The 23,643-nt window shown below is 34.6% G+C and overlaps 1 protein-coding gene across 3 annotated transcripts in view; it reads right to left on the reverse strand.

Moving 5' to 3' along the window:
- Window positions 1-23,643, reverse strand: part of LOC117170749 (F-BAR domain only protein 2) — a 201,048-nt gene that overhangs the window by 53,018 nt on the left and 124,387 nt on the right. For all 3 annotated transcript variants that reach the window (XM_033357783.1, XM_033357782.1, XM_033357781.1), the window contains one exon: window positions 18,387-18,633. In XM_033357783.1, the coding sequence (XP_033213674.1) occupies window positions 18,387-18,633 (247 nt within the window). The remainder of the gene's footprint in view (window positions 1-18,386; window positions 18,634-23,643) is intronic.

Raw genomic sequence — 23,643 nt, forward strand, 5'->3', positions numbered from 1 at the left:
ACCCTCTTCTTAAAATGGTCAGGAATCACGAAGAAGTGGGCAAAGGAGCATTTCTGTACAAAGCAGCCGAGGCGGCTGCTGAAACACTCGGACTTGACTTCATTATTAGGGGTGAGCAAAATGCATCAAATCTAATCTATCTCGAGTACTCATTCCTGAAAGCCCGGATTAAGAATGCACAAGAGAAAAACTTTCACGAACAGCTCCTCGATAAGAGGATGCACGGAATCTTCCACAGAAATGTGGAGAATCAGTTAATGTCGTGTGAGCTAGCTTTTGCTTTCCTTGAAGCACCGAGATTGAAGTCTGGCACGGAGAGTTTCATCTTTGCATGTAAAGACGGTGTCATTTCCACCTTAACATACCGTCGCCACATTTTGAGCCAAGACATTCCCGATGATAGCTGCAGGGCGTGCCATGCACACTCCGAGCATTTAGCTCACATATTATGGTTCATCTTGACATGGTTCTTCTTGACTTCGAGAAACGAACCATGTTCGTTATCGAATTTTCGTCACCAGCTGACAAAAGCATCATAACTCGCTCCGTGTTCTTAGGGTGCACGAGGCTTTGGCTGGATTGTCGTATTGATTCCTATACAGACTGGAACCACCTATTTCTATTCTACCTATGTAGAATGCGTATGAATCACAGTTTTCTAAAAAAAATTTAATTGCAAAAATGGCAGTCATAGAACGAAAATTGACGAAAAAAATCGGCCTTAATTTTGCAATAACTTTGTTCTTTATTATTAATTTTTCATAAGCCGAGGTTCATCCTCATATAAACTTAATTTTCTTTAATTTAAACTTTGAATGAAGTCAATCGGATAAAAATTCGATGACCTACGAATCCAGCCAACTTAAAAAGCACGGTTTTGAGAAAAACGCATGAAGTTTTAGCTTGTAAAAGTATAATTTTTTCCTTACTTACAGCTGTTTAGAGCTAATCTGCTATTCCTGGAGATTAAAAGCACTGATTTTGCTGACTTCCAATAAGAGTAAGCCGGAGTGTTGAAAGAAAAAGACATAACCTGTCGGCGCGCACCTTTCCTAACTATATTTCAAGGTCAAATTTCATGCTAGAACATATGCCGCTAGGTTTTAACCCATATTACTATAAGAAGCGATAATATTTGTTATTAAATTTGTAATAACTCTCTCTTCCATCCCATCTTTTGCAAATTTAGAAGAAATAAAAATTTTTGTGGGCAACATGTGTGTGCTGTAAGATGGTTTTGGAGGAAGAGCTTTGATGCTATTTGATGCTATAACTTTGGAAATGTATTGATCATGTGTATAGGAAGATTTTTAGCAAAAAAAGTAGATTTTTGTATCAGCTGGACCAGGCTCCACCCTTTAGATGGTCCGTCATCTTAGGCCTATTTTCGGCTGCATTTTGGTGGTTCATTCCTATATATTCTAGCCAACAATCCAGGTAGATAGAGTTGCTACAGCAAGCTTAAATGGATTGGCTGCAGGAGTAATAACGAAGTTCACATTTATGAGCTTGAAGTACAAAAAAATGTTTGTTTTCAATTTTTAAATAAGGGAATTGAAAGTTACAAAATCAGAATTTGCGAATCTATACGATTACAAGTGCTATAATCGGATCGGTTTATTCGATTCGAACGTTCCGTCGATCGAATGTCGAAAAATCGAAATCCAATACTGCCTTCGAATCGGTTTTTCGATTTGATTTACCCATGCCTAAGATTGAATCGGTGATTTACTTTTTTACACACTTTCTTTCAATTAGGTGACCATAGTTTATCAATAAACCGAAATGAGTCGTTGGTGAAAATTAATAAATTGATCGGAAAGCAAAATGTGAAAAAAGATTAGAGAATTATGAAATATAATTTTTCTTTATTTGATTAACTTTTGGAATTCGTAACTATATATATGTCTACAAAATAAAGATTTTTTAAATATTAAATAAATATGGTTCGAATTTTTGTAGTACGCATTATTTTCACAAGTGACACACTCAATCAAATAAAAGTAAGTTTCAGCAATTAAGAAGTCCGTACGTCTGATTTAAAATATGCGTATTCATAAAGCAGTTCTACGAATGTAAATTAATAAGAACTCTACTCAGAACAAGTAATCTTTTGTTCACCCATGACTATTGGAAATACTCCCAAAATAAATCATAATGACTTACACTATACGATTCGTTAACTCTTACTCATTCAGATTTAGAGTCTGTATGATATTTATTGCAGAAATATTAATTCTTTATGCATTTCTAAAACATTTAAACAATAAAGGCGTTTTGAAATATGAAAAGAAAACCAAGGAAAAATTTTTAATCATCATTCTATACTATAGCTGCATCGGTTTTATTGCAATTTCAATATTAGCCGTCAACTTGTTGAATTTAAATTATTTATAATGTTTATTGTTATTTATCACGGAATTTTGAATCTCTTTAAGATTTGCAATGTAGTAAGAAAGTGTTCGTTGACAGGAGTGTTTTACGGAGTTTGTGTGTGAGCGAAGTGTTAGGGTGGAACCCAGGAGGTAAGCAAGGGTGTTCCGGATGAGCTAAAAAGTAAAAAAATAATGTTTAGCGCGGAGGTAAGGCAGGGTTTACTGAAATAGAGAAAGTGACTTAGGTTGACAAGGATTTAGGGGAAGTTGTGGGCAGGAGTTTTGGGCTTTCGAGCAGGTCGAGTGGTTCTCGTATGGTTAGGGGAGGTTAAGGGAGGTAAAATGGTGTCTAAAAGGGCTGATGAGGGAGAATAAAGTAAATGAAATGAAAATATAAGGCGATAGGCGGAAAAAGAGAACAGAGAAAGGAGTTCTTATACAAAATCAAAAAAAGAGTAGTAAAAATGACGATGATTACATCGGCCCCTTTAAAATGATCGCAGTTAAAGAAAAAACAACGTTATAATACAAAAGAATTTAGTAACAGAAGCCATACACACAAACTAAATATATATTATCTTACAGAATGCGAGGATTCTAATTAAACGAAAGAGTTTTCACAAACGAAACTTCGTACAGTATTACGGGAATACATAAGAGTCCAGGACTATTTTGGGAACGAATGAGCGAAGTAAAAACTTATAACATGATGTGGAAGAAGATTTCCTACACTGACCTCCGATTTTGGATACAACAACAAAAGGTGCTCTTCTCCAGCTTGAACCAGTTAACAGGCTTTTGCAACCATCTAGGATCAGCATGTACTTCCATCGACGATATCGAGGCAACTAGAGCACATATTACGGCACTAAACCAAGGAAAAGGACAACTCAACGAACTGTTTAATGGCGAAACTCGATTCAAATGTGCACATTTTGAATTTTTAGGTTCGGTAGTCGGGATTTTAGATGAAAACGATTCTGCCTACTACGAAAGCAGATCTGACACATCAGGGTTTACGACTCCTCGAGATAATCGAAAAAGCCGAGGAACTCGGGAAAGTACGCAGAATGAAAAATCGGATCAACCGTACCGAAACAGGCATTACTTATACGGGAGCATTTACATTTTTAGGCACTATATTATGGTTTTTATCGCCTCGTTATGCGCTTGGTAGGATGCTCTGTTTATTCTGTTCCAGACAAACGTCGACATTTTATTAGAAAAATATCAATAGAGATGTACAGCCTAAGCCCAAAGTCTAACAAAAGTGTAAGATCTTAATTAAAGAAACTATATTATAAATCTATTGTTTAAAAAAGCGATACACTTTTCCATCAGAAGACTATTATAAAATGGTGCGGGTGCTAATCTGAAAAACTGTACCCGATCCCAGCACCTCCAAGAGCGCCGATAATAAGGACGATTATTTCAACATAATAGCTAGTGCCGAAAATTCGATAACCGTAAGAGTGACAGGGATGATAATAAAGCACTCTTCGTGTCGCATTATGCCTTTGGATGTAGGTCGTTCCCGCATGAGTTGGACAACTAGATAGTATGTGAGCTAAATGCTCGGGGCGTGCTTAGTGGTAGATTATCCAGGTAGATCAGAAATATGACTTTTTTATCGACTCAATGTTTTAAGAAATCAAGTTTTAGTATCCCGATGAAACTACCCTTATCGCAAAATTCGTCTGAATTTGATTAGTGGTAGACTATGTACCTTTCTGGACAACTGCATTAGGGAAACTCATACGAGTTCAACGTTATGTTCAACGACTCAATGCTGCAAATGATCAAGTTTTATTAAGCCTAAAAAACTGCCCTTATCGTGAAGTTAATCTTAATTTTATTGGTATTATATGACAATTTTGTACAGAACGGGATGCATTTTTTTCTAATGTGATTTGACAAATAGTTCTCATAGATAAAAGATCAAAGATAAAACACAGATAAAAGCCAAAATGTATTTTACAACATACATGTAGATCCCCAGCATCCCTATTCACAAAAGTGCTTTTTAGAATTTCAAAACCATTTCAACTTATCTTTAAAAATAGTTTTAATAACTATTTCAAAAAATTATTTTAGAAAAAGTCTGCTCTCAAAAAATTTTCAACCGTTCTGGACATTTAGATTTTGTTGAAAAATAATTATGCTTAAAAGTGCCATGTTACTATTTTATAAGTAAGTTCCATTTATGTATATATCGACTTTTTCAATACGTGTTTTCATTACAGGGTGTTTCTTTTATATAGAAGGGTTAATTTAACAAAACCGATGTATATGACATTGGAAAATAAAGAAAGAGCACGAAAATTAAGAGCACAATTTCAACAGTTAATGTATACAATTTTTGACATCAGTCTGCATCAGTCATAATTTTGCTCCCCATTTATGCTTTAAAAATACCGTGTTAATATTTTATAAGTATTTTCCTTTTAGATAGTTTTCTTTTTTTAAATACGTTTTTGCAGCACAGGGGGTTGCTTTCTAAAATAAGGTTTGATTTTACAAAAATTCTTATATCACGTTGGCAAATAAAACATAGAAAAAAATGCTAGCCTAGTCATTATTTAAATACTCTTTTTCATCACACGTGGTAATTTTTAAAAATAAGGTTTGATTTTACAAAAGCGATTCGTAGCCCATTGTAAAACCGCTGAGTTTTCTGACCTGATTAATTAAATAAAGGAGACTGTAAATAAAGAAATAACTAAAAATAAAAAACTAAGAATCGAACTATATTTTTAAAGAATGTACAGTGAAAAAATATTTATACTGATATTAGGAAGTGCTTCCAAAATATTAAAAACATATCAATTTCTATTTTCCCTGACAGCTGCTTCATTTCCCTGACTTCCCTGTCATGTGGCTACCCTGTTATTTAAACAAATAAAATTTGTTGCAACAAATTCCATTTGTTTAAATAATAACCACTTAATGAACTAATATTAATACCTATTCCACTAGAATAATTTGTTTAAATAATAACCAATTAATGAACGAATATTAATAAATATTCCAATAACTAATAGAAATATTTTTTAGGGTGGGAAAACGATATTTCGAAAAAAAATATTTAAATAAATTTCATGTGTTTAAATAATTAAAAATGAATTAACCAATGATAATAAATATTCCACTAGGCCAATATTAATATTTTTTAGTACAAAAAAACAAGAATACATTCTTCAAAAGATCGATTTCATGAAGAATTGACATTTTTGGTTTTAAGGGTAGTTGTCAGGTACTCGCAAGGGTGTGTTAGGGGTGTCAAACCCAAATGTCTGATAGATGAAATTCTTCGTTGGACAATTTTCTATAGGCCCCCATACATTTTTTCGGATTTGGAATAAAATGGGGATCGTTTCCTTCTAGCATATAAAAAAATTTTGCCTGCATTTTTGGACCACCCTAATGCCCATTCCACAAGTTCGGTCCCTCCATATTTTCATACTTCATTTGGAATCTCATCTATACCAGTTTCCGTTCCATCCTTCATTATTCCTAACACCTTGACTATTTCTTCCCTTGTTATGTCCTCTTCCTTATTTCTATACCATATTTCCCTCCCTTCATAACTTTTCTCTCTACTCCTCCTAGCAAATGCAAAAAATATTCTTTCCATTTTACCATTTCAAAATCCTGGTTTACTCTTTGTCTTCTCTATTTACTATCTTCCATATCTCTTCTTCGGTCCTAGCCTTCTCTGCCTCTTCCTCAAACCTTTCTAATAATTTTATAAAACTAAACTCTTTCATGTATTTTTATAAAATTGTAATGGATTTGAAAGGATTTTAAAGGAGATCATTTAAAATTTTCCGTTTTAGCATTTTTAGAATGCAGGACATTTAAACAGATATCTAAATTAAAATAACAATTATTTTTCAAGATTTCACGTTAATCATGATAAGTTCTAACTAATTATCGATCTATTCGTATAATTTGAAAGTATTTCGAAGAATTTTAAAAGATTTATCTCTCTAATTAGTCCAAGAGCAAAACCCCCTTGTACTGACTTTCATGAAAATGTACCAAATTAATTAAACTTTTCCAAATTTAAGTCAAATTTTTTATTTTTAACTTGATATTTGTGCTTTATGGCTCAAAAACATTCCTCCTACACTCCAGTCGCGGTACTGCGAACATTCTGTGACTCGAAAACCCCCCTCGTACTGACTTTCATGAAAATCTACCAAATTAATAACATTTTTCAAAAATTTCCAAATTTTAGTCAAATTTTTTCTTTTTTTTTCTTAAATAATAGATTTAATGGTTTCACGATGATTCATTTTGATGAAAATAGATATTTCGGGCTTCAGTCGTATAAAAAACTAAGAATTTTGCCGACGTTTCGTGAACATTGCAGTTCACTTCTTCAGGGCTGACCTGAAACTGAGGTATCAAGTTATGTTGATTTTATGTTTACTCTCTACGGTGCCTGTGATTGGCCAAAGCGCCCCAAAGTGGGGACTGGTTGAACCTGATTGGCAAATCCATTCTTTTTATTTAAATAACCCGGAAGGACGAAAAGCCAAATCGGATTGGTATCATATCCATTATCCCTATTGATGTTATTAGGATGTTTTAACATTTCGATTGCTTCTCTATGTTTTCTTGGAAAGATGTTGTGTGGTTTTGCAATGACTGTTGTTCTGACAAATAAAATGTTATCTCCTGTTTCGATATGATGTTCAACTAGTGTTGATTGCGTGAAATATTTTAGCCTGACTTTACTCTCATGTTCCTTTATACGTTGGCTCACCGCTCTCCCGGTTTCTCCAATATAAACTTTGCCACAAGAACAAGGTATATAAAACAAGTATATAAAAATATACTCCTGGATCACTTAGGGGTGCCATTTTTAGGGCTATTTAATAGTTGTCCTATTTTCGCAGGTGGTTTAAATATGATTTGGACGTTGCGTTTGTGGAGAATTCTTCCAATATTTTCTGTGACACCTTGGATGTAGGGTAGGGTGGTGGTCGTTTTTCTCTCTTTCTTTCGTAGGTTGTCTTGTATTGTTTTTTTTTGAGTGTATTTTCTTATTGCTTTATCACTTTGTTTGTTTGTGTAATCGTTCTGTATTAGGATTTGTTTAACGTTTTGTAACTCCTTTTGTAAGTTATCTCTATCTGTTATGGAGACAGCTCTGTGTACAAGGGAGTTGATGACAGATTGTTTTTGAGATGGGTGATGGTGGAAGTAGGCATTTAGGTATCTGTTTGTGTGTGTGTGGATTTTCTGTAAAATTCATGTCCTAATGTGTTATCAGATCATTTGTAAGATAATAGTCCAAGAAATGCAATTTTCCGTTTTGTTCTATTTCCATCGGGAACTAGTATTAGGATGTAGATTGATGAAATCGAAAAAATATATTTAGTTCTTCTCGTCCATGTCGCCAGATGACAAAAGTGTCATCAACGTAACGAAACCAACACTCCGGTTTAAGCTTGGCTTGGTTGAATATTTTAGTTTCTAAATGTTCCATAAAGAGATTGGCAAGTGAGATTGGGGATCCCATTGCTGCCCCTGAGGTTTGTTTGTAGAATTGGTTATTGAACGAGAAGTAAGTATTATTGAGGCAGTGTTCGATAAAAGGTACGAGCTCGGAAGGAAAGTTTGTAAAAGATTTTATAATATCAATTGTGTCAGAGATTGGTACTTTCGTGAAGAGATATACTATGACGAAACTCACTACGATGCCCTGGGGTTGAATGTGAATCTGTTGTATCTTTTTGATAAAGTCAAATGAGTTTTGGACGTGAGTGATGGAGTTTCCTGTAAAAGGATGTACTTTTTTTTAGCGAGGAAGTGTGCTAGGTTGTAAGTTGATGGGTTTATTGCGCTGAAGATCAGTCTGAGCGGTTTCCTTTTTAACTCTAAATTTGCGTTCTGTAATTCGAAAACCCTTGTCGTATTGATTTTAATGAAAATCTACCAAATAATTTTTAAAATTCTAAAATTTTATTCAAATTTCTAAACTTTTGAAGTTTGCCCTCAAATGTGTGTCCTGTGCCCTCAAAAAAATCCCTCCCACTAACTTCCATGTGAATCTGCATTTTACCAATGTAATTCTAGAAACCTTTAAAGTTGAACCCAGGATTAACAGGTTCCTTAAAGGTCCGGGTCCGGACCCGTACCCCTTAATTTCTTAAGGGTACGCCTCCGAACCCGGACCTTTCAAATTCCTAAGGTCAAAAATCCGGACCCCCACCATTTCAGTTCTTAAAGGTCCGGGTCGGGACACATAACCTTTAATTTCTTAAATGTACGGGTCAGAACCCGGACCCTTAAGAACTCAAAGGAATTTAGAATATAAAAGGTTCGGACCCGGACCTGCGCCCTTAATAATATGAAGCGTACGGATCCGGAACCGTACCATTTAAGTTCTTAAGGTTCCGGATGCGGACCCAAACCTTTTAAATTATTGAAGGTCCGAAGGTACGAAATCTGTTCATTGCGGACGCTGTAAACTTTTAAAAAGTTGAACTTATCTACTAAAGGATTTATATTTGGAAACACATTTGGACCGTGTAACTTTAACTTTTGAGTAGAAACAGCATCAATCAACAAATCGCTGAGGCCTTATGCAAGCAAGATGATTTAAGGAAGCGAAAAGGGAAGTCGCACTTTGACGAAACAATAGGAACAGGGAAAGTGTTCTTCGGTAGAGATAACATGGAACAAAGTCCGCCGCGAGACAGCTCCTCTTCTCGCCACTACTCTTGTCTTCTTCTTTATTCATAATGTGTCCCCTAAGGGTTTACATGACCTCCATTTCTTACAATCCCTTACATATATTTTTTTAAATCTTATCCTTACCATATACAATAATTAACAACTATTTACATACAGTCTTATATTTAGTTCTTTATCTCTATTTCCTGTGATAGCGCAATTTAGGGCTTATTAGCAAACGAGTGATGGAGGAAATGAAAACAAAAGTGCAAGCGAGAGAGAGCATGAGAACGCAAACGTAACTTAGTCTGCATATACTATTACATAAGCAGTACTTACAATCTGTAAGCTTCTAATCTAAGCGACTTCCGTTTCCTTTTTTCTTTCACTTTTTTATGCCTACAATTTCCCGTTATTTTAACATGCATTCTTTCATTCTCTCCTCTAGCACCCTCCAACTCCTTTATCCATTCCCCTCCTAATCCATACTCCCCTAGAATCCTAACCACATTCTCTTGCCAGCTTCCTTTATCTTCCATTCCTCTCCTACATCCTTCCCATACATGCTCCTATGTTTCCTCCTTCCATTCACATATTATACACATTCTGTTCTCTTCTTTTTCCCAGTACATCCTCTCCCTTACCCCATTTCCAAGTTTAAATCTTGCTATTCTGATCCACCTTCTCTCTCCCCATCCCTTTTCTAAATACTTTGGCACCCCTTCCTTTTTTATTATCTTATACTATTTATTGTATTTTATTCCTCAATCGCCCCCCATCTTTCTATTAATTGTCTTTCCCTCTCCCTTTTTTTTTTCCTCATAGTTTACTCCAGTCCCGTCTTCTATTTCTCTCTGATTAAAGAACTCCCTCCTTTCTTCTTCCCATCTCGTCAATTCGATCGCCCGTCCTCTCCTCTCTTCTACCTCCATCAAACTCTTTCTCGCCAACTCCCCTACCTTTCCCTCCCTAAGCTTCGTCTCAAATTTCCATGCCCTCTTTCCCGCTCTAATACTTAACTTATCCCTTTGCGCTTTCTCCCTCACCATATACCCTGGCGTCCTCCAGGCTACCCCTAGTGTTCATTCTATATACCTTTCTTGTACACTCTCAATATCTTTCCTTTCTTTCCACCCCCATAGCTCTGCTGTCATAGCTCTGCCATACCAGCGTATCGAATAACCAGATTCTCCTTGTCCAATTTTTTTTAACCTTCTTTTTCCTAATCTCCATATCTGTTTCATTACCCTTGCTGCTTTCTTTATCCTTTTCTTATATGAGCTCTATAATCTTCATTAGTTTGCAAGATATATCCCAAATATTTAAACTCTTTTACTTCTTTTAACTTTATTCCCTTTCATCTGCCCGTCCACTCTTTCTTCCTTCCACCTCCTTTTCTAAACCTCATTATCTTCGTCTTTTCTACATTAAAATTCAACTTTTTTCCATCTAAATATTTCTCTCATCCTTTGATTAAACCAGCCATCCCTTCATCGTCCTCTGCCATCAACACTATGTCCTCTGCGTATGCCAGTGTATATATCTTTTCCTATCCTAACTCCTCCCCAAGCTTTTCTCCTCATTTCTTCTAAACTCTTTTTTCATCATAACTTTTTCTATTTCGTCTTGGTCTAATGAGTCAAACGCCGCCTTTAAGTCCACGAACATTGCTATCATTGCCCCTTTTTCGCTTTTAATCCTCTTATTTACTAGGTAGTTCAGAATATATATGTTTTACATTATCCCCATTCCTTTTCTTCTCTTTCTTCATCCCAATCCCACCATACGCCGCCTATCTGCATTCTCCCATACTTAACCCATCTTCACTTTCCCCTTTTTTCTTTCCTCTAGCGCTATTTTCCTTAATTTATATTGCATCTTCCTTTCTTCAATCCTTTTTAGTGCTTCGTCCACCCCTTCCTTCAGCTCCTTCCCTTCTAATCGTGTACCCTTTATCACTATGTTTCTTTTTCTTTCTCTCTTTCCTTTATATTCCTTGTTCCTTTTTTCTCAGCCTTTCCTTCTCCCTATTACTTCTTCCCATTTCCTAATTTCTCTCTTGAGCTCGGCCATTTCCCGCCTTATTTCTTTATTTCCTCTCCCCGTTTTTCCTGCTTTTCCTTATATATCCCCATAACTTCTGCCATTATTTTTCGCACGTCACACAACTGCAAATTTTCATGTTCTATTTTCCTTCTACAGTCAACTTTTTCTTCGTCTTCTCCCTTTTCTTTCTCCCCCGTTCCAATCTTTTCCTTTCCCGGTAGCGTTCTATACATTTTAGGATTTTCGAGGGTGGATCCTGTTGCTATTTTCTCCTCACTACTTCCCCTCTCCGCCCTATCCCTTTTCCCATTAACAAATTTCTCAACTGATCCAAAACTCTATGCCCTTAATCTCTTCCTTTCTACTGTTCCTCGTCTGACTTCCCACCAGCCATCAAATTGATGTAACTTGCGTAAACTCTTTCGCAAATGTACTACCCCACCCTGCTATCTGATCTTCTTCCGTGCTTCTCTCTACCTAACCTGCCCTATCGCTGCTAGTTATCTGCACCGGTTTCCCTACCCTGCTTCACACGCCAAACAAACCAACTACCCGGGCAATCCACAAGCTGACTTAAACACTCAAAATATCTCTCAGTTTTTCAATTCTATTATTTTCATCACACTAACTCTCACTCAAACACAGTTCCTTCATACTTTGCCCATTAACTCACCTCAAATCTCACAGCAATTTACCGAATTCAGCAACACACAATCACCACTACCAAATACTTTCATGCTCGAAATGGAAGTCCCACTACTGTTGTCAGATTAATCTTTTTTTTCTCGTATCAAAGTCATTCGATAACAGTTCGGCCATACTGGTACTTGAATCTCCGCATTCATCCGAATACATATGTATTTCGGAATCTAACCCACACGCTTAATCTAACTTTTAACAGGTTGATTGGGTACTCTTTGAACGTGTCGTTACCAACAGATCTAGTTACAAGCAGAGGATCACGAAACCTTTCTTGCAGCTTCTTAGGAGTACCGCTACCATCTAGAGTTTTCTCCATGAACACGACATCACCAACTTTGAAGTCCTTCGTTTGAATTGCTTTTGATCAACTCAAGCTTTCATTTACTCTTGCGCTGATTCGATTTGTGTACGTGTTTCTCTTTGCATTTCATTGGCTGATTTAGTTGTTTCTTTCTTTGCTTCTGCTCCTAAGTTGCACAATTGTTCCTTATCAAATTGGGGTTGAAAAACGTGCCGCATCTCGAAAACAATTCTACCGGTTATCTTATTTCTCAACAGGTTCAAGCGACGTTCAACTTCTGATAGCTTCTCGCCTCAGCAGTTTCCCTCGCCATAATTTATTGTCGCCCGGATAACACAGGCCGACAACATTTGACAAAAGTCAACAGCCAGAAAGCAGATCAAACATTTCCGAAGGATTTTGATGGGCTGAATCCAAATCCGAACTCAAAATTCCAATTCAAATTGGAATTTGAAAGTACTAATCTTTCCCTTTCAAACCTACTTGGATTCATTAGGATATCTTTATCTATCCAATAAAGGCAAGACTTTGTATCGCCCAGTCAGTCAAGGCAAGACTTTGAATCGCCCAGTCAGTTAAGGCAAGACTTTGAATCGTCCAACCAGTGAAGGCAAGACTTACGATTGCCCATTCAGGTAAGACAAGACTTGGGATTGCCCAGCTACGCACGGAAGTACCTAATATTTTCCAGCCAATTAAGGCAAGACTTTACATTGCCTAGACAATCAAGAAAAGACTTTAGATTGCCCAGCCAATGAAGGAAGACTTTGAATTGCCCAGTCAATAAAGGCAAGACTTTGTATCGCCAAGCCAGTCAAGGCAAGACTTTGAATCGCCCAGTCAATCAAGACAAGACTTTGAATCGTACAGCCAGTCAAGGCAAGACTTACAATTGCCCAGCCAGTTAAGGCAAGACTTACGATTGTATGTCCAATGAAGGTGAAATTAATTGCTTGTTTTCTTATGGAAACGTTCGCGCTTCATGTCAAACGATCGTTGAAGAGACTTTCGTTTATGACTAGTAGGGTCATTATCATTTCTTTGCAAATACCAGCAATAGTCGGCCATCATTCTTACATTGCATCGACCTTGATAATGTTTCTCTTTTTGGTGAAAGTCTTGATGAAAGCGTTCGCCCATTTCTTCACTGAATGCTCCAACATTTTTTGGGAAATAATCCAAATGAGATTTGAGAAAATGTAATTTAATACTCATCAAACAACCTAATCTTTTAAAATTCTTTAACATACTAGATAAAATAGTTCTAAACTTTGAATCTCGATTGTTCCCTAAAAATTTCTGTACAGCATCTTTGAAACTCAACCATGCATCCTTTTCAATAGATGTCATGGTTTTGATAAAGTCATCATCTTTGATGTGTTTTCTTATATCAGGCCCAACAAAAATACCTTCCTTAACTTTGGCATCATTTAAATGCGGAAATGTAGATCTGATATAATTGAAACATTCTCCTTCGTTGTTTAGGGCTTTCAGAAATTATTTCATTAACCCTAGTTTTATATGGAGTGGTGGCAATAATACTTTCTTTCTCTCAACAAGACTTTCATAAACAACATTATACTGATCAACTGTCCACTCTAATCTGTCTGACCATTTCTCCGTTATCCAATGTTCATCCCTTGCACGACTGTCCCAAAGGCAAAGAAAACAAGGGTATTTAATGTTTCCTGATTGTAAACCTATTACAAGATTTTTCATTTTGAAGTCATCACAAATAAGCCAATTATTGACATTGTATTTTATTGTTATCAGGAGTAATTGGAAAATATCATAAGATTCTTTCAGTGTAGTTGAGTGACCTACTGGAATTGCAGCGTACTTATTTACATTATGTAATAGTACTGCTTTCAGACTTTCTATAGACGAATCTATGAAAAGACGCCAAATCCTCCGGCGTATATAAGTTTATTTTATATAAATTAATGAGTCCTTCGATATCATTACAATACACAATCCCACTGTCCACTGAAAAGTACTTGATAAACTTTTCTTCTCTATTTCTGTAAACAGTTACTCTAGAGCCAGGTAACAATAGTTTCCTCTCTTTGAGTCTTGAAACGCAAAGCTCAGCTTTATCTTTTGGAAGATGAAGGTCACGTATAAAATCGTCTAATCCGTCTTCGTAAAAAAATTTAGGACTTTCATCATCTGATTCTTCCCAAGAAGAATCTTCAGTTGCATTAGAATCGTCAGTATCCATTGATTCGTGAGTTGATAGGTCACTTTTGTTTTCAGAGTGATTTCTAATACCAATATTGGCTGGTGTAACACTTTTTAAATCAGGGTAAACGATCTTCTCCAAATACTTTTTAGAAAAACTTCCTGTTTTGCATAAGCAAAAGTAACCATCAGTATCATGATCGCTGGGCTCACGCCAAAAAGGTGGTTGAATAACAGTCTGCGTCTTGGTACTTTCATCTTCTCAATTTGACAAATTTAATCTACAAGCATGACAAATTGAGGTTTTATCAATATGCGAAGTTTGGTTCCAAAGGATTGCACGCTTTTTTGTTGGTATTTTGTGCGGGATCCTTTGTTCTTTTTTAAAGCCCTAAATTGTGGCCGCCATATTGGATCTTTTAGGGGTTATAACAAAAAACTGACACCGGCAATAGAAAGGGCACCCTCGAAAACCCCTGAGATAACATTTTGAAGAAAAAATATCGTACCGTCAGCAATAGAGAATGCGTCGTATAAATTTGAACACCTCAGCGTTAATGTGTTAAAACGCTAAAACAAAAATTTTTAAACTACAATATTTTGGTGAAAAATAAAGATATTCTAATAAATCCAAGTAGGTTTGAAAGGGGAAGATTAGTTCTTTCAAATTCCATATTAGCTTTTGTGGTTGACATTTTTCTTGTTCGGTTACATAACCTCAAAGCAGCTAAATAACGCGTTTTTTACATGTTTAGGTTAGGATATCTTGAAAATCTGACGTACAGGAGCAATTTTGAGCTCGGATTCGGATTCAGCGCATCAAAACCATTCGGAAATGTTAGGTCTGTCTCTGGCTTTAAAATTTGTCGGCCTGTGTAATCGGTATGAGGATACGATTGACTCGTTCAACCATTCCGTTGTTTTTCGAATGTCCCCACGGTTTTTAAATGTCCTAGAAACTTTTCACGAATCCCTGCGCAGCCACAGATTTGCATGGCAGCAAAAACGAACACCACGTTAAATTATCTATGATAATTTGACTCGAATCTACGTCGAAAATCGCTCCACGAATTGATGAGATTTTTTTCTGGTGACCACAATTCACGAACTGCCTTCCTTAATCAGGTTCCGGCTGCTTTCAAATTGGTTGCGTCATCCCATTCAAACAATTTCGCCATGTCTTCTAGGTAATTCAGCCAAATCTCCGCAGTACGCATCTTGCCCTTACCATTATATTCTCGAACATTAGAAACACATGCTAGGATATGCTAGGATTCTCAGTCATCAACTGTGCTACGATTTCTTCCACATCTTTCACATCTTTGTTAGTATTTTCGATCAGTTGTTCATTTCTAAAGATTTGTTGTTCGGAATTTCCGACATTTACGCCTCGTACACTTTCATTACATGCGATCTCGCCTGAAATTATAATCGAATCTTTAACCCCAGCTAAGTGTTGGTTTGCGACTCTAAGGTTACGACACCGTATTATCTTGTGATGTATTTATTATGATGGTCGTAACCTACTAACTCTTCTTAGTTATAAAAATTTGGATAAAAAATATCCTCAGTAGCAAAATTTTGTGTCGTTATGACTCGATCAAAGCCAAAAGCAAATCCAATCTTGCTTATTTTCCACCTACTCCCGCAGCAGCAGGACAGAATTAATTCCGAACTTACCATCAGAATAAAACTGGATGCGGTATTCAGAAGGATTCGGAAAAATGGAGATGGAAGGAAAGCACGACTAGCTTGACTTAGCATGTGGTTGCAGGAAGGCAGGGCTATAATGTTCCGTTATTTTCATGAAATTCAAGGAAAGGGACTGAGCAAACATTGTCGAGATTTCCAGTGATTTCGCGAAACAGGGAGGAAAGGTAGAACTCGAAGCTACCATCCGCAAGCTGTCACAAACTGAGGAATAACAGGATTCAGGCGAAGAAGATGAACCACCGGAGAAAGATTTCACGATAGAAGCACAAATGGGTCCATCGAGACTTTCGAAACGAATAAAAGTTACTAAAAATAAGCCCCTTCACCAAAAATCAATTCATTTATTAATCCATCTATCGATTAAACTATAAGGATTTGGCCTAATAGGGAAACCACAAGAAAAAAACTCCTTTTACTTTACATTATAAGTGATGTGGAAATGAGTATAATTATCTATAATAATCATTATAACTACTATTATTATCAAAACAACCAAAATAATAATAGTTCAATACTATGGTAATAATTATAATGCTAACAATTTTTAATTAATCGATAATATCTTGAACCTCAGGTGATAAAAGGGCATTTATGCAGTCTTTATGTACACTACACTCAACATTGCACTTAACTCTGAAACTATTTATTTAAAAAAAAATGTTTTAATCAAAATGTGTAGAAAATTGTATCCACTATAATTTTTATTGCGATTTTTTTCTTCTATGAAGCACCAGACTGGTGATATTTGTAAAAACGCGGATTTGGGCGCCATTTTTCAAAATGGCAGCGAAGCTTGAGTGGGACGTATTACAAACTTAGTGTAAAGAATAGTTTGCTATTTTCACTTTTATAATACAGCTTTATAAGAATTTCATACCCAGTACATGTACTATGAAGACTAATGAACTCTTGAACAAGGAAAGAAGGCAGATTAATGATGTAGTAGGGATGCTTACTGAACACTGCCGACTGAGAAAGCACTTGACCAAAATGATTCTACGATCTCTGCTCAGAACATTTTAGGTTTGGCATACTCTACTTTATCCAAAACATTGCGAATTTAACTCAAAAAAAATTTTCACGTGCTATTAACATTCAATCAGAAAAAAGTAAAAAAAAAAAAAAACGAACGAGCCTACTGGGCACTTCTAAATATTAAGAAATTTTTATGAAATTTTGACAGCAATTGCAGTACATTAAATAATGTAGCCAACTCGATGTAAGCCTTTTTCGCAATTAGTTCGCTAAAATTTTCCTACTGTCTTAAAGTCGCCTGGTGAAAATTTGCCATTCTACATGGAACCTCTTCTGTGGGATAACCACAATTTTCATCCAATTAGCAAATTTAAAACTAAGTTAGAGTGGATTAAATTTGGCATCGTGACAGCAAAGTAAATACCTATAAATTTGAATAAGTTGAACACTCATTGTTAAGTGATTTTAATCATTTATTAATCAAATACAAAATAATGGAAATTTACACATTTAATGAAAAAATGTATTACTGGACCATTTTTTAGTTTATAGTTTTCGTTTTTTTTTTTAGCAAAATCAAAGGCTAATATGTTTTTAGTTCTTCTTACTGTCAAGAATTTTCAGTCAGAAACTAATTGAATAGAAAAATGCATTATATGGCGAAACAAAATAAATATACAGTTTAGATTCGACCCTATTCTTTTTTGTGAATTTTTTTTGTTTTTCTTTACTGAATAATTCGAAGATTTTGATTATGTTAATTCAGCTTAGTTACTAGTCAAGCACTACCAAGCGTTTATAGCCACGAGCGCACGATTTCGTAACACAGCTGCTAACATAACATAAAATGACACAGGGAATAACTAGTTAGTAACTAGTTCTACGCAGTAATTTTTTTTTTATTTTGGAGGCTTGTTTTTTTATTTCTGTCTAATAATTGGAACACCCCACACACAGTCACAGGTTAGTATCTAGCAGTGTCTAGCTTTCCACACTTTTTGTCCTATTGTGCGTATGTCCACCTAAGCCAATGTAAATATTAGCTAAACTGTCTTTACAGTGTAAGTATCAACAACAAACTAACCTGTTTTCGAAATATCGTCAACCGCAATCAATATGGATCAACATCCAGGCATTATAACTTTATGATTTCCTCTTGTTTAAGAAAAAAATACTTTCTGAACATTTTATAAACAATGTTCTTATGCTATACAGTAAAATGCCATTAATAAAAAAATCTTCAGTTTAATAGCCGTTATCCATAACCACCAGGATTAGCGGTAATTACAACATGTGGGAAATATGGAAGTAGATTTTTATCAACCTTTTCGGTTCAAATTATCATCACTACATCATGCTTCCCGCATGAAATGCGTTACTCATAAAAAGAGTTACGGTAAACTAACCTTGAAATTTTTGCGGAATTGATTGTGAATCTAGATGTAGTACTAAAGGCGATGACAACATTGGTGGACTTTGCAGAGGAGCATATGGATGACTGGCTACTGGAGTTGAGGCGCTCGATGTTATACTGGACAGGTTGGTCAAATTTAAACCGAGCAAATCTGAACTCGGTTTACCAGACAGCTGTTGCAAGACAGACTGCGATCTTTTCATGGAATAATCAGAATCAACATGTGAATCTCTGCGAACCTGTTAAAGAATATGATTTTTCATAATTATTTAATGAAGAATTACAGAAAAATCAAATACACATTGTGTTTAAAGAAATTATATGGATCACATTGTTTTGCATAATAAGAAAAAAAGCAATTATCTTTTTTATTTGAAAATTAGAGCGTTTAAAGCCGACCTCTTGTTGAAAGGAAAGAATTATAATTGTATCTGAAGAAAACTCATGAGAGGGGTTGACATTTGTTATCAAACAACCAACAGAAACACTACTCGAATTTTAGACGGTATTACCGACGCGCAACTCTGTCATGGTTAAAAGTTATAGTCTAGTGTTCACGAATACCCCTCTTATATGAAGGTGGAATATTCGTATAGTAGCTCAGAGGAGTTTAAGGAATCTATTTAAGCTCCAATCTGAAAAATTCCAGATAAGTCATCTACTTGTTAGTGTATCTCTTTCAGCCGCCTTCACCTCACCATAACTTTTTCGTATCTATTTGAATATTCTGTCCCTGACTCTCAACTTTCAATTTACCTCATAACTTGAACAACGCGCTCTTTTAGGACGAACTGATGGACGAGTCAGAAAACCCAAATCGTTACTTCCAGGACTTCAACCAGGCACAGTTTTAACGTTCAGTGCTTTATTGAATACACTAAAATCTTTCAGGAGAGGGAAATACGGGTTTAATTATTAATACAGAGTAAACACTTCCATAGGAAGTACAACCATCGGTTTAGTGGCGCATCTGTCGCCCATTTCGGGTAGCTATGTCGATACAGCAAATAGTCTGAACTAAGTCGAAGGATAATATTCACGAGACGGGCGCTTGGTCTTACGTATATTACATGTAGAGCGAATGTCAGTTTTGGTTTTTATTTTTATAAAATAGTTTAATCTCGATTGAAGGGAGACTAGATAAATTAAATATCACAATGTTAATACAATTGCGGAAGAGGATAGCGCATATTGTATCAAAATCAGCTAAAAACATTTCCGCAATTTTGATATTTTGCAGCTTATGTTGTTATTTTCTTCCCGTTCTTCCGATATTTTCTCTGCAAAATATTTATGTTTTGAAGATTTTCAGTGTTTACTGATACCATACAAAATTTTTTTATTTTGGTCTATATCACTGTATTCAGATTTTGAACTATATAAGTAGAGATCTTAGGAAGGGTAAGTTCCGGCCATTTATCGGCAGCATGTTTGTTAATGCCAAACTAAGGTTCTAAATTTTATTTCGGACTATGCCCCCATTTTTTAGGGCTCATAAGTTTTGTCCCCTCCCCCTCCCCCCAGTCTGCATAATATATGCCGACTAACTTTTTTTGTGAATTTAGCGAATATCCAAAAATTGCGTAAAGTCGACTTCGTATTTTGTGGATGATCCTAATCTGGCCGTACGGCAGGACCATCATGCGCCGTGAGGGTTGTCTGGTTTGTTGCGCAAGAGTTTTGTGAAAATTTTTATTTTGTGTGCAAATTCATGGATGATTCAAAGTTGGTGGAATTCGTGCGGCAGCAACCCTTCATGTTCGATGCAAGAAATCAATTTTAAAAGGATATGAATATCAGAGACAAGTTGTAGGGAGAAATTGCGAAAGAAATAAATCAACCTGATGAGTAAAATTTATTATTTATTTGTCTTTATAATTTACAAAATAATTACGTACATAAATTACTTTATAAAATAATTACATTTTGGGAATATTTGGATTTACATGCATTTAAAACGATTTTTGAAATTTTCAAACGGGGGACCATTTTTTTTTTTTGAAAGATAATTTTTTTGAGGGAAAAGTCAACAGTTCTATTTTTGGTTGAAAATAAATCTTTTTTTTTATTAAAAATTCAATTATTTAGTCGGAAACTCATGTATCTTGTGGAAAATTAATGGTATTGATTAAACTTGAACTATTTCGTCGAAAATTTGTGATTTTTAGTACAGATGTAATCTTTTGGTTAAAAATACAACTGTTTAGTTGAAAAATAATTTGTTTTAATTAAAGATTCGAATGTTTATTTTATTCAAATGTTAAGTTAATTGACAATTTATGTATATTGTTGAAAATTCATTCTTTTAGGTAAAAAGTAAACTTTTTGTATTGGCAAATACAACTGTTTGATTGTAAATTATGATGTTTAAGTTGAGGATTTAAGTATTTGGTTGAACATTGTTTTCTTTTTGGTTAAAATATTAGCAATTAAATTTTTTATTTGGTCAATTCGCGTTTTTTGGTTGAAAATTCGATTACTAAATTGATTCTGAATCGATAAAAAATATGATTTTTCAACCTAATAGTTATATTATCGACAATATAAGAATATTTTTCAACCAGTTGTATTTTTAACAAATGAAGATTAAATATTTGACAAAAGAGTCCAATTTTCTATGAAACAGTTCACTTTTTAAACCATAAGTAAGAATTTTAATTTTAAACGAAATAGTTATAATTTTAATAAAACAATAGGAAACTTCTACCACAAGAGATGCATTTTTAAGCCAAAAAAGGTGAATTTTAAACGAAAAATGTAATAGTTAATATTTCAATTAAAACAGATTTTGAATCATTGTTAAAATTGGTCATGCACACACGTACATATATTACTACATATTGCATAATTACATATGTAAATAATTACATACGCTCATTTATGATTGAATATAAACCAAACGTCCCCACAACGTAATTACTTCATTAAACATTGTCAGTTCTATTTACACTATTTAATCGCCATGGCACTGAGCCACGGTCACTACTGAAGTAATCAATAAAAGCTTCTTGTACACCAAAACCACCAACATTTGCAAATCCACCACCAGCCCTTAAACCTATTAAATTGTCGGTCGGTAATTTATCGGAATTTGATAACTGATAAAAACATGCATTTGTTTCTTCTAAAAACGCATCTCTTAGCATGTTATGGAGGCAGCAAGCAGTCATTATGAAATTATTTGTAACATTTGGATTAACAGCTATAGGTGTGTACACTTTTTTATGTACGCAATAGTATCATTTCATATGTACGGTTCTAGCATGTGCGTGGACAATTTAAAAGATGCATCCCCTACAATCACGAAAGGTAATAATAAATTGTCTGTCACTTGTCGCGGAGGATAGAATTTTTCGTGTTTCAGTAAGTTTCCAATTGTAGATTTTTCAATGATCCCATTGTCTCCTTCCTTACCAAATAAGCCAGTATCAAACATAAGAAGTTAGTAGTTAGCATCCACAAATGCTAAAAAAACTGTCGAGAAAAGCGTTTATAATTAAAAAAGAGTGAACCACTTATTCCTGGGCAGAATATTCTCACGTGCTTTCCGTGTACGGCAGCAATGCAGTTCGGAAAATTCAATTTTTCTTCGAACTCTTCAGCTACGATAATTCGGCTTATGTAGAAAAGTAATTTGCAGAAAGCAAATGACAACGATGCATAGGATTTCCCAGTTGATAAGAACCTGCAATGAAAAATTTAAATTAAATTACATAAGAATAAAGAAATGCCAAAAAATATTCTTTAAAAAATTTTATTTTTTCAGCTGATGATTGCAAAACACGATAGAAGATTATGCGAGTTTAAACAATATAACTTTGAATTCCAAATTTTGATCGAAAATAATATTTAGGGTGAAGACTGAACTATTTTGCAAAAATTAATTTTTTTTTTAAATTTCATTTGATTAAAAATTTGTGCAAAATTCTAATAATTGATTGAAATTTAAACTAATTAGTTAAAGAAACATTTTTCTTTAAGATGAAAGTTTATTTTTTAGAGATTATTACATATTGATAATTTAATGTTTAAACGCAAAAGCAGTTATTTGCACATTTGGCTAGAAGTTTTGAACCATTTCATATTTATTTCCAAGAGTGTAACAAATATTGTTTTATCAGCATATTTCGGCGATAGCGACAATAAAAAGGACGCAAACTCGCAATTAGAAGAAAGAGTTACAGAGGAGCCTGATGATGATTCAAATGGGAAGACATCGCAGCCCATGGGGGAGGAATCTCCAAAGAAAAAGCGCGACGAGAAACCAAGCGCCAGAAAAAAAGAAAAAAGTCGCAGATAAGATTTTCGACATGATGGGTAAAAATTCAAAAGAATGGCAAGAATTGTTGTCAACAGCATTTCAAAATAAGGTAGATATTGAGGATCTAATCTATCTAATCTATCTAATGTTATTGACCATTTAGAAATTGAAGAGTTAAATTTGCGATCTTTGAAAAAATGCAGTATAATTATCAGAGTGATTTTAGACAAAATTCTCCTGTATTATCATATTCGTCTTGGCTCGATGTAACTGAAAGTCCTTATGACATGCCGTTAACAACTTTAACAGGAAATACTTTAAATTCATGTTAAGTTTAATTCTTTTAGTATACCTAAGTAGGATTTTATATATATTCTAAAATTGTTGTTAGAAATCGTTAACTCTTAATATAAAAAAAATAGTTTTATTTTCATCATTGTCTTAAATTACTATAATACCACATACCACGCATGAATTTATACAAACTTTCCGTTTCAAGCGAAAGATATACTATAATAAATAAACATAAAAACTTTAAATATGATTTTTAACAGCAGAGTTTGGAAGATATATATTTGCATTTCTGAATTTTAAAAAAGGAGTTTTCTATAAGAATTTGTATATTACATACTGATATTGAACATGTAACTTTAAAAAGATAGAATTCGCGGATAATATAATTATAGTAGTATAATTCTGAATTGGACCAAAGAATTTTAGAAAAAAAATTTAATAAGTATGAATATATTTATTAAAAATTAAAAGAAAGTACTTACCTCAACATTATTCTTAATTTCTCAGCCGGACTTACTGGCTGCTTTAGATGTCCACATGACTTTCCCTTTATTTCATCTTCAATTATAGTCAGCACATAATTAAATTGATGAATATTCAACCGAAAAAAATTTCGGAACATGTCGTTATTTAAAACATGTCTCTTTATGAGAATCTTTTGGAACCCTACTATTTTGATTTTTTTTATAAAATC

The sequence above is a fragment of the Belonocnema kinseyi genome, chromosome 4 (genome assembly GCF_010883055.1).
Source record: "Belonocnema kinseyi isolate 2016_QV_RU_SX_M_011 chromosome 4, B_treatae_v1, whole genome shotgun sequence".
NCBI lineage: Eukaryota > Metazoa > Arthropoda > Insecta > Hymenoptera > Cynipidae > Belonocnema > Belonocnema kinseyi.